Raw genomic sequence first — 16,112 nt, forward strand, 5'->3', positions numbered from 1 at the left:
GTCCTGTTGTCTTTGCGCAATGACAACAGGACTATAGGTCTTCAAGATCCGGCCAAAGTTGGCATGTTGGTAGATACAGCCTAAATCTATTGTTAGCCTTTCCTTTGAAAGCTCGCTGGAAACAACTTACGTTCGCGCGCATACAAGCTCACCACGCATGACAGGTACCAAGTATCATGCGCGGCGAAGCTTGGAGAGTCGCCAGCACCACCAAGAAGACCACGATCTGCCTAACAACAACATAGGCACCTATAACCATTCTCAGACATAGCAATGTAGCTAGTATGCTATGTCTGATAACAGTTAGAGGTGCCAATGTCGTTGTTTGGCAGATTGTGGTCTTCCTGGTGGTGCTGACATGTGTGATTTATTAGAGGGACACCAGGTCTCGAAAGCACAAAAGTGAATTTGATGAAGAAAGGAGAGAGGGGAAACAGAGAGCGAAGGAGCAAGCACTGGGTATTTATGCTGATCAATGGCGAGTTTACAGATCAGCCCTGGATGGCCTCTCATTGGCAGGTTTGGAGGCCTTTGCAGATGCTCGTGAGGGGCAACGTCATATGATGGTCGGCCTCCCAGGCTAACATGTCTTCAAATCTCTCAGTTTGTGACATATGAAGAAACGGAGAAAGGGAACAGATAGAACTAGAGTCTGAGAACTATCTGATACTCTATTCCTTCAATGACATATTCTTGACCACCCAAAGCTTGATGGACCCCATATAGGACATGCAATCAGCCTAGGCCATATCGTTTGTAGACCGAATTGATCTTGTTTCGCCGCTAGGCTTGTACTTATTTTGTTCTATGTTGATGTTGTTGTTTTAGTCTCCGCTTTTGGCCTCGACTTTACCTTTCCCCTAGCGAGTTCTCGTCCTGACTTCTGATTCTGACCAGTTGAGTCAAGAGAACGAGGCTTCTTGCTCTTCGTAGCAGTTGTGAACCCTCTTGGAGCTTTAGATCACCAGCTTTGACACTCTTAGGTACTTCTCCAGTGGAATAGTCCTCGATTTGCTAAAGAAAGACTAACACGCCGGGCAATACTATGTAGCACAGCGATCTAGAGGAAATAACAGGGGCTCCAGGAACGAACGTGGATGCGCGTCTTGCGAGCTTTGTAGAGTGTGAGTTTTGGAGTAGCTCTTGGTGTTTCCCAGTCACTTAATCACAATATTGAACTACGCATTGATCCATTCCCAAAGACATGCCTCGGTGATACATGAGCAGGTAGTTGTCAAAAAGAACATTGCCGTAAGCCACCGAGACAACAAGTTGGTCATAAATCCTGGACTGAGTGAACTTTAACAAAAATAGCGTTATTTAAAACAAGATCAGGCGCGTAAAGAAAGAATATATACGCATACTATAACCCACAGGACTTTCCTACCATCTCGACCCAATAACACTTTGCTCCGCTGCCTGCCTGCCTGCAATGCTCTTATGCCAAGTAACGATGTTTATAAGGCTCTGCGAGGACACCTTCCGAAAGTTCTTCTATCTCATAGTATTCCCTCTGGACCTTTTCCCAATCAAGCAGATCAGTGGTAACGTCAAGCATGTCAGCGTCGAAGTCCATACCAAGATTCGTCAAATCATTTAAAGCTGTGATTCTGAATGCTTCAGAATCGTTATAGATCGCTTCATAGTCCCAAGGCTGGTCAACGGTGAAGTCGCACTGGATTATGGCGCTTCTCTCGCTCACTGGAACTATTCCTTGGGCTGACGCTCTGCTAGGAAACGGATATTCATGGTGGTTGGCCGGGGCGATTAGAGCGTGGGCAATGCAATCCGTATGAACCGTGAGCCAGGCGATGTAAGGCTTCATGGATACAGAAAAGATCTCTGTTGCATGATTCGGATCAGGGTGGCCACCAATGATAAGGGAGTATGAGTCTGAAGGCAGCCCTTCCTTTAAAGTCTCTAGGAGGTGCATAATAAAGCCGGTGAAGGCTCCACCGATAGCTTCAGGATAGGTTTGGTGTTGTTCCGGAGTATCCTCCAAAACTAGAGGGGGGCCTTCGATATAGTACATAAGCGTCCGGATTCTGTAGTCTTCGGCTCTGGCAAGGATATTTCGCCAAAGGTTCATATGATGTTCAACATGGAGCTTCGGATTTTCTAGGCAAAAAGGAATCATGCCTATCATATGAGACTCAGGAAAGGCAGCTGCAGGTCGATCTTCGTTAAGGATTAGCTTAGATATCAAAAGGCGCTGTTGCTGAGAAAGTTGCCCGAGGAATCTGATTGCTTGAGCGGCAGCCGAGAACCAATACTTTCGTTTGTAACGATATTTTGGGCCATTGTAGCCGGGCATATCAAAGCCTAGATGGTACCATGCATCCCCATTCTGCCAATACCTGGTGTTTTGCATTAGATCTACCATTTCCTTGACTTCAGCTCGAGTCGGCATAGCCCATGAATCGAATCCTAGGCTGAAGAAGTCGTCAATTGAATGCGAATCATTCCAACCAGGCAAGATCTCTTCGATAGCCTGGGAGAATTCTATGGGGTGTTTGTCTGCAAGTTGTCGCAATAGGTAGGTCCTCGTGCGTTTCAATGCCACAGTGTTGTCGTTACCTTGTAATCTTATTGAGGCGGCCCCAACTCTGGATCCAGCACCATCTCTAAATGCCTTAGCGTCAACAAAGCCGCGTGCGTTTCTAACTTCAGTAGAAAGCTCAGTTCGTCGGTCCCAAATCCTGAGGAACTCTGCTACTTCTTCCACCACGATAGGCATGTATTGAGAATATTCCGGGCTGGGCTCCTCGTACATATCAGGCGTCAGAAGTCGACCCAGACGAAGTACCATTCCCCGCAGGAGGTAAATATGGTAATGAGCAATCTGATTAAGCTCAAGGGCCTGTTTCCTCCAATCTGGTCTGTAGATCGTCGAGAAGGTGATGGTGTTGAGGGTGAAAGGGAGATGCCGCGTCTCGGAGGCGATGGAGCGACATGCTAACATCAGCGATATCTGAACAGCCTGGCCACTGGCCTGGAGCAGCTTGTCGCCATCTGAAACGTAGCCGCCATCTGCCTTGAAGTAGTAGTAATAGATTTGGTCGCGCAGCTCCAGGGGAAGCCTGCCCTTTGCGCAACGGGAGAGGCCACAATAGACATTGTGGGGGAAAGGCCTGTGACAATCTGGGGAAACAATGACAAGGATGATCTGTTGCAGATGTGAGGGATGAATTTGGGGTAGAGCTTTTATGAACGATGGCTACACTGGAAAGATGACTCACAAAGCGACAACCACAAAACTTTACTGGCAGTACATAAAAACTCAAAACAGATGGAAGACAGGTAATAGGCTAGATTATCATGTTTATGCATCATCTATCAGGTCTATCAACTCAAAATACCCCTCTCAAGAATATACTTCAGGCAGCACTCGGTGACTCAGGGGGTGGGGTGAATGGTGGCTGCGCTGTGCTATACTGCTGCAGTGCTGAGTGACTGGACAATTGGGAAGAGCAAGAAAGCTCGACATACTAGGAGAGGTTGAACTGGCTGGATGTGGCTGCGTGATCACTAAATCTTGAGAGCTTCAAGTTGAAGAAAGCCGGAGCCATTAGATGTTCTTGGCTTGCGTTTTACCGCACCAGGAAGAAGCAGCTCAATAACTGGGCCAACAGTTCATGTTCAATTGAACCGGGTCTTCTGGCTCAGCTGTCGTTTCTCCGCTTGCGTAGTAATACCCTCGGCAGTGGTATTATTGTTGAAGCCTCTGGAGCTTTAGCATTGCGTTGTGCAACTGAGTCATAAGAAGCTTTTGACCTTTGTATTCGGCAGTCCAACTCGACAAAGAGAGGAAGAAACAGACCACATGTCTCAGTTTCCTTGTTGGGCGAGGTTTCTGTATTGCGTACAGCTCTTTAGGTCAAAGCAGACAGTTTCGCTGCCCGAGCAAATTTGTTGATAGTTGATAGTCTGTCCCGTAGCATACGAGACCTGTATAGAGTCATGGCTGGAAGAAAAGACTTCACTAACGTGTCCCTAAATGAACATTGGTGACGGAGTAGCTCTGGGATATAAGATGCCAGAGGATCATGCTTCGTATGTCTTATGTTTGGAATCGACTTCGACGCCCATAGCATGGCGCTTCGCCACTTGGTTCGAACATTAATCATGTCCTAGTTATTACTGATTTAGTCTGGATCATCGTAATGCTCAAACATAGTTACTCTGGATAATGGATAGAATACTATCATATAGTAGAGATCATCGGTCGTGAAATTCTATGGGTTAATGCCGCCATAACGGACGTGTTTGCAGTTCGGAGAATTGTACAACAGCCGTGAAGAGAATTGACAAGGTCAATTCTCTGTCTCCTTTCAGTGGAAAGAGATCTTCTGCTAAGATAAGGGCAATACTTGCGATCAGCGATTATGTTGGATGGCTTGCCCGCATAGAATAATGTTACAGTTCCGAGGCTGGAGCTCAGAACAGGTTCATGCGGGCCATGGTGTTTGTCGACGCCCTAAGACTGCTTTGCACTTTTAATTGTGACCCTCTCCATCTATTAGCCAGATTGTAGTTGTGTCAGTTTATAGCTGTGTTTGACTGGTACGAGCAGTGTGTTGGGCGGCTGGATTAGCTTCCCTTCATCAACCAGGATTGTAAAGCCCCCATGGGTACCTCCCGTGTCTCCAGCTCCTTCAGAGACAGGCACTATGGCTTAGTTGAGTTATGAGCTGGCCTGAATATATCTAGGCTATTGTGAGGCTTGTCGTGATGGATGAGGCGCTGAATCTGGGTTTGTTTCAGAGAGACGTTTGAATCACCATCTGAATCGACGTCTACACCTTCGTCCTCCACATATGCTTGAATGGGTCGCTTTGCGCATTGGATGCAAAGCAGTTAGAAAGCACAGCTGCTCTGCTTTCCTGATGAGAGCTACGTATAGAATTGAGTGCTTGAGAAAGTAAGCTTGGTCTATGCCTGGACTCGACGCCGACGCTGCCACCCTATCGCGGCGCACACCTCTGGGCGATCTCAACATAAGGGCAATGGAAGCACGTCCTTATGTTGATCTTCTTCGGTACGACTTTTTAACTTCTTCCCGGTTGCGAAAACAATACCACGACTTGGATAACACTGTAAGTCCAATCCCGCTCAGCGTCCCCGGCGTCAATATTGATCGGATTCTGCGCCATCTATTTAACTTTATGTCCTGTCTCTTTCGCAAATGCATCGGCGAGTGTACGATGGACAGCTTTATAGAAAGGCTGGTCCGGAATCGCTGAGAGTTTGGCCGGTCGGAATGGCTTGCTGTTGGCATCGAGATTGAGGACTGAGTGAAGGGGCTCGGGTGCTGTTGCTAAAGAAAAGTCTCTGTGGAGAGGCGGGCTGATATGACGTGAGCCAACTCGGCCTGTGTAAGTCCTGGCTGCCATCGCTTTTGCTACTGAGGTTACTGAGTGCTTCACGCTTTGCGGTTCAGATCCCTAAGGGGTCGCGGTGGACCAAGTTGTTGTGACTGGCAGTGAGAGGTGTGCCATGTCGAAGTAGACGGCAATGATCATCGGACAGTTCTCGATAGGGACATGAGTTACTACGATAAATGGGCCTGCACAATTGTACCATCTGTAGAGGGGAACCAATCACCACCAGGTAGAAGCGAAACTTCATGTGCTGGATAGGATCCGTCAGTGAACTTCCTGGGGCGAAGAAGCAGATAGTCTTTTGACTGTCGCGGGTTTGTAACGCACAGCTTCGACACTCCCTAGGCCTAGACTGGAAGCTATTGAGAGAAATGCCGTTTCTCTTGTGCATCTGGGCCTTCGCCTCAAGCCACTCGAGTAGTACTGGTAGGGGCATCGTTTTGCTTGTATCTGTAGACATGCCATGGCACTGGTCACCTCAGGCTAGTATCAATCTGAGAAGAACAACAAGTTGCCTTGACTGGCTTAGTTATCACTCCTGTCCAGGGGTGTAGGGTTCATCTTCCCCTTGTTCCCCAAACCGTCTGCCGCGTGGATGCATATTACACCATCGCGACGCGCAGGCCTAGCTCGCCCTGAGGAGAACCATATGAGAGAATATCCGTTGGCTCTCTTGTGGTGCGAAATTGACTGCGGCGAGAACTACTAGCCAACCGATTGGACTCTGCGACACCTTTTGTGCTCATGATACCCTCTGATGTTTTGGCTATTGCAAGCATGATATTGGTGATCATTGATGCTCTGGAGAACATGTCGTGCCGTTTCGGGGAATTGGTAGAGTTGCTAACTTCGAGTTCAACTGAGTAACGATTCGAGACGTTGAATGGGAGGGCGGGTATGAGCCTAGGTGACTCCCGCCACGTAGCGATCGATGCTGCATGGGAAGAGCCTCCAGTCTTCCACGAGGCAATGAGCCGTCTCTGATGTCGAGCCCGAGGCAGACTACTTAAGGCAATATGGTAAATAAGATAACGAAAATAAGGGACAAGAACTCTAAGGGGGTTTCCGAGCACTACCCACAGCCGAAGAGGAGTAGTCCTTATATGTGTTCATGATGTAACCTCTACCACAGAAATATGATATATTCATAAATCTTATAGAAACGGGTGTCCACCACATCAGATAGACCATGTTCTTTTCACAAGACTGTTCGAAGTCGTGAACTGCTGGTGGATCCCTTCAGCTAAGGATACAAACCACACCAGACATGGCCACTGGTGATCTGTAGCTCTACAGACAATGATCGGGATTCTTTGGGGGTCCTCGGTTGCACAACTCTACTGCTTCTTCCACTTTACAGACTGCGATCGTCTCACGATCGTTTGGTCGGAATTGATGGGTCGGGTTGAGCCCTGTGACTCCCAACCCGAATCAGAGTCATGCCTCCTCCTTGAAATAGGTTCTGGCAGATGATGTTGCCCTCTTGACTGTGAGTGTCCCTTGCGGGCTGGATAGGGATCTATTGACGACATTGAGGCTTGACTGACGACACGCCGGCTGCTGCTGCTGCTTCTGGAATATGCTATATTGTTGCCTTTCTCGCCTGTGGCCACCAAATCCTTGCCCTTTTTAGGTTTATCTCATCCCCTTTGTCGTCTCCTTCATCTTCATGTCGTATCTTAGATTTTCGAACGTCATTATCAATTGTTCGTCTCGCTTCAGCGTTTCATATTCCTCCTTGTATATATATAATCAGAGCCGTGCGATTGCAGGTCCCCGTATTCATGCCTTTCGCGAGAAAATAAGGATTGATTCGCCGTCTCTCGTTGGTCGACGCGTACCAAGGCCTACGTACTCGTCCTCATCGTCGTGCATGCGTTTAGAAGAGAGTTATTCGAAGCGCAACGATCTTATTGCCCGGGCCCAGGACATGAATGTGGTGGTGGGGTGGTTGCCTTTATAAGAAGCTGCAAAGATCCGGTTATGAAGGTTGACCGGTACGCGTCGCCACCTGATGTCCTTGAGCTTTTCTAGCTGTCCCCATTACAAACTCTAGAGATTTCATCCCGGAGCACATGGGACAGCCACGTTCACAGATCTGAAGCGAAAATGACTCTAGTCCTGTAGGGATAAGCGTCTCGTTTTGTCTGCTGGCATTGATCGGAAATCAACGATTGGTGGCGAAATTCCGGTCGAAAGACTCCATGGAACACTTAGACAATACCGCGGAAGACAATTCCCTAGTCCACTGAGTCCTAGTCATGTTAAGCCATGATATGTTACCGTAGACTCACAGGCGTTTCAGGTGCCCTGCCCTTTCCGGAGGGTGCCTTATGCTAGTAAGGCTCGCGCTCGAGTAATGTCTGAGTGGGCTGGGCCGTGCCTTATCAAGCAAATATGTGGGACAGAAGAACATGGTTGAATGTCGTGAATGGTGAGCTGGCGCTCGATTCGCAAGTAGCAGGTCGGTGTTTGAGGTAGAAATGTCATTTGCCTGTGGTAAATGAAATGTCGAAAACGCAAAACGGTCAATTTCTCGTCTTGGGTGCAGCGTTTGGCTTTCTCCATGGTTTGGAAACTCAGGTCCCGCTGCTTGGGAAAACTCCTAGGCGATCTCGTCAAGCATGGATAGTCTGGATATGAAACTCCTCTCTTTTGGGCTTATACCTATACAGATCCTCTTCTCAAGCCTTATGCGTAATTTCATTGGCCTTGTCCTTTATTGAGATGGCTTACTCCAGCACTCGTACCACTGCGGTTCGGCCTGGTCCTCGCAGTGTCGGTCGGGCTCACGGTCGTCTTCGCCGGGTTGAAGACCGCGACGCCCGAATTCGACGGCTCACCTCCAAAGATCTATCATGATAATACTTGTATGTTGTAGCCAGACCCTGCAGTTGCGGTGCTGTCAATACTGGTGCGGCAGCCAGCAAGTATTGAAGCTGATTTGCAAGGGCGTGGGAGAGATGGATATTGAACGAACGGATGATGGTAGTCTCTCTCGCCCTGCCAGGCTCATAGATTGAGATGAGTGAAGTAGCGATACGTTATAGTTTGCAGATTCTTTGATAGGCCATTGATACCAGCGGAGGATATGACCCTGAGTCGCCTGGCTCCCTCCACTGCCGAACTAGACGTTGAGCAGCCAAGACCTAAGACGGGTCTTAGCCCACAAAGGTCGCACTGAATGCGAGAGAGAGAGACATCGAGCCTTGTAGGATGTGACTTGTCTGTTTGTTATGTATGTTATGCTTGGGCTTTATCGTACTCTATTCGTTTTGTTGGCGTACGATCTCTTTGATGATGAAAATGACTTTTGCGGGTAGGCGCGGATGCATTCTCGCAAATGCTCCAAGTCTTCCCTGTCACAATTATGTCTTTCTTGATGGATATATTGCTCTAACTGCTCTCAGCAATGCCTGAAACTCTTGGTTATCACCCACATTGTCCTAGGCCGGACCCTTTCTTGATATGTTGGCTTGAGCTTGTAATTCCTGGAGTGTAAAGGGCTTCCTCCCGCGTAATCACGCTTGATGAAGTTCTCTCAACCGTTTCCATCATAGCGAGAGGACACTGATGACTTTTACTCGCTTTCAGACTACTTTCCCTGACTTTGAACCACTTTATCCATCTGGTGCGATATTGGGTGGTCAACGCATCGTCTAGAGATGGGATACTAAGAACGTTAACCTCATTTGTATTACAAACGAGCTGTTCGTCTCAATGCTTCTCAAACTGACAAATTGGGCTCCCCGTGAGCGATAATGGGGTTTCAACATTGGTACTTATCAAGGCTTGGTGGAGGTCCGAAAGGCGGCCGTGCATCATGATGATCGCCGAGTCGGCACTGGAGTGTATGGTTCGCAGTCCTGCCGCCCGGATCTGACCTAAGTTTATCTCGAAGAATGAAGTGACGTCACCATTGTTGACTCTATCACTCTGGTGTATTGAGGGATGTTGGGTAAAAGGTCAGGGCTCTGTCTGGGTAGAATGGCGTTCTTGTACGATAGCCAAGTACTTGGGTGATAGCTTAGCCATGGCTTTGAACCCAATGCTGGTTCTTCATTGTCTTCTGGAATCTACCCCGAGATTCTCTGATGTCCAGTAGGTGTACATAAGATCGGGGATATCGATGCTGCTGGCCAGCCATCGTCCCTTCGAAGCATTCCATGCGAGTGCTTGAGAATTAGTAGTACACTCAGCAGGTCCTGTCCGAGGAGAGCTCATATAGATGCTAGACGCAGTCTTTGGCTCGATGCATTGCTACTGGTGAGTCCGAGTGACTACCTCCTGACGAGGATCTTGTAATCTTGACTGGTTCAAAGTGTCATGCATGGTGAGATCGTTCCACGGCGTTGAGTGGGACACGTCCATGGAAAAAAATGACAGGACATCTGAAGCGTTAACCTCACTTGCAGTCCAAGACTACAAACAAGCTGTTCGTTCAGGTGCCTTTGAGACCAGCTAGTAGATCATGTCATGTGCAGCCCACCACTGGGGGGAGGCAACAACCAGTATCATACAAAGTATTCAACTCGAAGTAACAGGAGGCCACTAGGCCAACCCCACCTGTGATAAGGGCCGGGTTAGTGAGTCGTGCCTGGTGACATGTAAATGGTCTCTCCAGGGTGGAGGAACAGGTAGCGTGCCTGTCGCTTGAAGGACATGGGATCCTGTCCCACTCCAGCCACTATGACCTTGAAATCCTTCTATCAGTAAGATACACTTGTATCTGGCCTGGGGACTACTCACCGTCACGAGGTCCTCCGTCGGTTCCTTGACCACAGCCATTTCCGAATCTATCAAGTCCACAGCCTTATCAACAGTTGCATCAAACACCCTATTGATGTGGCCACTATTTCGGAGAGACTGGCGACCAAAGGCATACGGACACATACCAGAGCAGGTGAGCAAGGCTGTGAGACTTGATGATATGTGTTCGCAAATTGCCGGCGCGTGTGATCTGTTGCCGCAATCTTGACACTCATGCTGTGTCTTCTTCTGGTATTTGGCGAAGTGTTCAGAATGACCATCTCGTTGACGGTTGATACGGTTGAGACAGGAACTTGTCAACCAGGTTCCCGTCAATATAGAAGGGGACCACAAGGGTGTCGGTATCATCACCGAAGTAGAAAAGGGGAGATAGTCTGAAGCGGATCAGTTAGGGTTGACCTATCTCTACTTTAATAAAGCAGTAAGTATAAGGCATATCTTCAAACTTAGCATTGTAGGGAACTGGGATATGTGGCGGCTGATATTCATCTGCTGGCTCCCCATTGATGACGACGGTGGTGGAGGAAGCCAGGACCGCCATCGAAATGACCTTCTATCCGAGTCTGCCTGCGATAGCTCTCCTCGAGAGCGAAGCCTCTGGGCTCCTTTGATTCATCGCTTTTGCTCAAGTTGCACCTGTTCCCGACATTCTTTGTTATGCAGTTATCGCAAAGGCCGATGTGACACCACAAATAGTGCAAAGAATGTAGAGGACGCTACACTGACAAATCTCTAAGGTTCTTCAGCGCCAGAAGATGATCTGTCCAAGCGAAGACCAAGGCCAACGAACAAGCTGATCTTCGAGAAGACTCGGAAAGACATCGGCCGCCCCCTCACGGCCCGTATATAATACAAAAGCAGCACGGCCTGGGGGGGCCGCACTATGATAGTTGAAGAGAAGAAAGAATGGGGGAAAAGGATGGGGAATGCCGGATATGTATAATTGATTTTTTGGAATCGGAATAACATTCCGTTGCAAGTCCATCATTTCCTAAATATGGATGTCGGTGGTCGATCGGGTAGTGGTTGACATTGTCTCCATCACAACGGGAAGGATGCCTTGGTGCATACATACATGCACGGCTCAATGCGTATTGTTCCGAAGAGAGTGTAAAAGCGTAGCCAATATGATGTGCACGATCCGCATGCTGAGCGCGGGTACGGCTTCGTGCATGACAACTTACGTTTGCTAATGCTCTGGACGTGCCCTCTAAACTTGTTCTACCTGGACACTCCCAGCACTCAAACGGAGTTTTGGATTATGTCAAGTCAAGTTTCGCCCGTGATTTAGGGATCATTTGCCCCTCTCGAAGATGGTGTACGTAGTTCTCGCCGAGTCTATTCGAGTTGTTTGACATCACGATGGTGTCAATGCACTATCCTTACTCCAAGAGACCAAGGGCTCAGATCTGAATAGAAGATAAAGCATCGCTTGCACCAAATAATCACAGTTCACATGTAACGGCCTCTTCCTCAATGTAACTGCCCAACCGCCAGATGTCTTCCCCCCACAGATATCCCTCCTTCTCACTAGACAGCCTAATCGGCATCACAACATGGCCAAAGTTCCGGATCCAGCCATCATTTCTTATGTTGCCGCAATCCTCTGGGCTCTCAACTCCTCCTCTCATGCAGCAGTCTCGCAACGCTTCCATTTAATGCCTCGTCATCTTCCGCAATGACACGCTCTCCCGTGCTTCTCTCAGGGAAGCAAACGTCACGATACCGGAGTAGAAGCCAAATTATGACATAGTCAGCGGCAAGTTGCAGTCCTGATACCACAGCCCTCCTCACCTATGCATATCTCCGTTCACCGGATGCCTCCGCAGCACCGATATCCAGCTTCATCCTGCCAAACAACTCTCTTGGGCATACCTACATTATCGGGACTCTAGACTCGGCGTGCCACTTCTGTACTTCTGTGATACTCCAAGTCTGTTTCTCCCCGATTCATGTACCAGACTCAAAATGGATCCCATCAACGCTGTTTCACTCGGAGATAGCTTCCCCAGAGAGGTTCTCTCCCGTGAAGGTCTCGGGAAGCAAACATGATCCGCCTCAACCGCATTTTGTTCACGAATATCTATCCTCGATGCATACATTCGTTTGGATCGAGTACCCGCATCTGTTACTGAGGTAGGTTGATGGGTTATCATTCGGATACTTGCCCCCACGATGGGGACAATAGCTCTCACCGAGGCCGCATTGCAGCTCAGGGCGTTTGACATATGACTCAACATGCGGCCTGACGTATCAGATTTCGCCCGTTTAAGCTGTTGGCGATATCGCAAACAGTAAATCATTACCGTTAATTAATTCACGACACGGAAATGCTGTCAGCCTGTGCCCCTACATGTAAGTCGCCACTATGAGTCTGAGGACTTCACATGTCTCAACTCAGCAAAGAGGCTGTCAGAGGTGGAGGGCAATGTGTGCATAGTGATTGGGTCGACAATGCTACCAATAGTTTTACACTGGTGGATCATTCCATGACTATAGGTTAGGTTGAAGACAAGGCTTTGACCTGTGAGAAATTGTCATCAGACGAGGTTTGCGTGTCCGTGGATGGGGTGGACGAAAGTATTGGCACCAAAGTTAAGCTACGCGCCAGAAATCTCAGCCTGAGTTTAAATGAATCCAATAAACATGGATCCTGAAATTCAACCATGTTATTCACTATTTGCAACCACATTTCACATCTCCAGCATCCTTGCTCCCATGAGGCTTAGTTCAAGGTAGCATTCAAGTAAAGTCACGAGGAAAAGTCAAGTGTGAGGCGAATTAGCTTCATTTCTAACCAAGCCAGGCCAAGTATCAGCCTGCCTCATCTCTATCTGCTATGTCTCGTTCAGCCGAGCAACTAAGAATCCAGAGCGAGTGTGGTATCCCCAACGCCGATGATGATATGTAAGAAAAAGAAAAAATACTGAGAGTCATCCCTTCCGATGCCATGCATGTCGCACTCCAAACGACGTACAGATGATTTGGCCCTGAGGTCAAAAAGACCACACGGCGATAAAGCCAAGAACACACAGTCTATTATGCAAACTTGTCTTTCCACTGTGATCCATCTTCCTTCCAGATGCCAGGAGCTAATGGTAAAAGCAAACAATAAAAACATCCACACTGCCCATCACGCCGTTCATCCCGCATCCCGAATCGCCTGTCTGCGATCGAGGTAAGTTTCGTATTTCGTAAGACATGTTTCGTTTCGTAAGGTGTTATGAAACAATAGAACAACAAATATCAATGCCAAGGCTGAAATCGTAAACAAAATCCGATATGGTGAATACATGCGTCAAACGCCGTGAAATGAAGTCCGAGAGCGATCCGCTGAGAGGTCGACTCAGCTGTCTAGGCATAGGCTTCGCCGCGGTAGGCTGGGTACTCGCTAAATTGCACATCGCCGTAACTTGAAGTCTTGACCTTTGCGGGGTAGTAGCCAGCAGAGTAGGTAGCATCGCGAGAGGGCATGGAGGGACGCTCAACGCGAATACCGGGTTGGCCGGGGTAATATGAGTAAGCCTCCTCAGCAGGGGTGGTGCGTGAGTAGGAGTTCTGTAGCGTTGTACGACCGCCCTCATTAACTCGGTACTGCATCACATGTTCGCCACGCGACTCAGGAGAGCGGTGCTTCTTGCTGCTACGGTGAGATTTGCGCTCCCGTTCGCGGCGATAACGTTCATACTCGTCCTCTTCATCACTCTCAGGGACCTGAGCTTGCATCCTTGTGCGGCCACGGCCGCGGGGATCGGGCTCAGGATACGCGCCACTGAAGGTTTGAGCTCGAGAGATGCCTGGGACGTGGCGACTGTAACCCTCATTGGGCATAGTATTCGTCCGTCTGGGAGGAGATGTGGTAGGTGCGCCAGTAGCTGTGGCTGACTTTTGCATATGAGGACGAGCGGTAGGAGGAGTAGCCTCGATAGGATCGTCGACAACCTCAGGCTTGTAAGCCTTCTCGCCGGTGGATCCGCGTCTAGGTTTGGCCGATGATCGACGGGCATCGTCATCATCAGCCGGAGCAGCGAAAGGAGAGCCGACTGGGGGAGGTGTAGGGGCGGGAGGTTGAACCATGTGTCGAGAAGCGTATGAGCCTTTACTTCTAGAGGCCTGGATGTAGTTGAGTGCAGCGTTGGTCTTATCCTGATATTCCACGGGAATGGGTGGCGGGTGCATTGAGCTTGTCGTGGGAGGGACCTCCTCACGATGTGATGATCGATCACGCTCGCGTCGCTCATCGTGCTTCTTGCTCGACTTCTTCTTCTCTGACTTCGATGAGATGGGCTCACCATCCAAAGTCTCAATGTAAGGCTGCTTATGTCGCTTCTTTTCCTCAGTATCTCGCTTGCGAGACTTATCGCGGCTCTTCTTCTCGGCACGTCGGGCTTCCTTCTCAGCCTCCTTGTTCTCCTTCTCAAGACGGCGAATGGCTTCGTCGGCTCTTCTTCGTCGCTCACGCTCACGCTCCTTCTCACGGAGTTCTCGGGCATACTCCTTCTCTCGCGCTCGTTCCAACTCTTTCTCCCTCTCCCTCTCTTCGCGCTTCGTAGTCTTATCTTGATAAGACTTTTCCCTTCTCACAGTTCGAACTCCCTCGAAGATATCAGCAGCACGAGGATGCTCATCCTCGTAAGAACGAGAATAAGAGGAGTAGCCTCGGACGGGCGATGGCTGTCGGTCCGTCTTGTATGTGCGGTCATTAGTGCGAATTTCGTATTTATATGTTGTAGATGTAGGTGTAGGTCGACTTGATGAAGGGCTCGCGGTGGCTGAAGCAGAGGGGCGACTTGATGCGCTCGCAGCAGCCTTTGCCCGCATCTGCTCGCGGAGTTCTGCTAACCGGGCCTGATCATCATAGCGTTTTCGCGCCTTTTCGTCGGCCAATAATTCGTAGGCAGTTTGGACCCTTTGAAACTCGTCCTGCTTCTGGGCCTTTAATGTTGGATCTTGAACCTTATCGGGATGGCACTTGAGAACGAGCTTTCGGTGTGCAGATCGAATCTCGGGCAGTTGCGCATCTTTGGCAACACCCAAGATTTCGTAAGGGTCAGGAGTTGATGTAGACATGTTGGGCTAATTGCTTTCGACTACCGGTTGGGCTGAAGTCGGGTATATAGGTTAACAAATGGTGGTCGTGAGGCTGTCTATTGCATCGATCCGAAGGTCGTCGGAAGGGCGAGGCTTTGGCGGATCTTGGTGAGGCTGTCAAGGGGCAAGGCAGGGCTGGATGGCTGTATGTATATTAGGCCAAGTTGGGTATTCTCCGGATTGGTGTTGTTGTCCAGCGATAGGAGGCGGTCGCAGGATAGGTGGTCTGGGCTTTGGGGGCGGTGTTGGTGTATTTGTGAGTCTCGTCGCCAGAGCAAGGTGAGTGGGTGCTCGGATTTGCAGGGTACCGTAGAACCAGGCAGAAACTTGTACTCTATACTTGCAAGTGCAGTACTGGATCAAGCGAATGACCAGAGTTGGCAGGCGAGGGGAGAAAAGGAAAAGGAAGAATTTATTTACGTGAGCAGCCGGCTGCTGAACACGAGAGAAAGTGACGATGTGAATATTTGGTGGTGTTGTTTGGTTGTTCACGTCCACAGTGGAACAGAGGAACAATGCGGGAGAAGGAGACCAGCAGTCGTTGGGGTATTGACTATTGAAGAACAAGAGCCAGATGAGGTCACGGGCAAAAGCGTGGCTAGTGACAGGGGAGAGTGATTCGTTGGTACAAGGGTCGATAGTGAGAGGACGGCGGACAGAGAGACTAGAGTCGACGATCAGACGCCAGGTAGTAGGGGGTCCACGACTGGCTTGCTAGGCTTGCTGGAGGGTCGCCTTTGGCTTTTGGGGGTGCCGGTCAGTGCGGTCCACCTGTGTCGTCTGGTGGTGCGTGGTCCTGAGCTGCTGCTAGTGGTCGCTGCTGGTCCAAGGTGGTCCCCTGAGGGGTGCTGTAGAGTGTAAGCGGCCGTA

At 49.3% G+C, this 16,112-nt stretch overlaps 2 protein-coding genes across 2 annotated transcripts; both read right to left on the reverse strand.

The window, feature by feature from the left end:
• Positions 1–1,438: 1,438 nt before the first annotated feature.
• Positions 1,439–3,117, reverse strand: FTJAE_7809 (uncharacterized protein; the record flags this gene model as incomplete). The annotated part of the gene is made up of 2 exons (XM_037354560.1): positions 1,439–3,034; positions 3,097–3,117. 2 exons carry the CDS (start codon positions 3,115–3,117, stop codon positions 1,439–1,441), a joined length of 1,617 nt encoding a protein of 538 aa, XP_037205065.1.
• A 10,388-nt stretch (positions 3,118–13,505) lies between these two features.
• FTJAE_7810 (uncharacterized protein) lies at positions 13,506–15,221 on the reverse strand (the record flags this gene model as incomplete). Its single annotated transcript, XM_037354562.1, has 1 exon — positions 13,506–15,221. The coding sequence occupies one exon, from the start codon at positions 15,219–15,221 to the stop codon at positions 13,506–13,508; it is 1,716 nt and encodes a 571-aa protein (XP_037205066.1).
• Positions 15,222–16,112: the final 891 nt, after the last annotated feature.

The sequence above is a fragment of the Fusarium tjaetaba genome (assembly GCF_013396195.1).
Source record: "Fusarium tjaetaba strain NRRL 66243 chromosome Unknown NRRL66243_c0000159, whole genome shotgun sequence".
Taxonomy (NCBI): Eukaryota; Fungi; Ascomycota; class Sordariomycetes; order Hypocreales; family Nectriaceae; genus Fusarium; species Fusarium tjaetaba.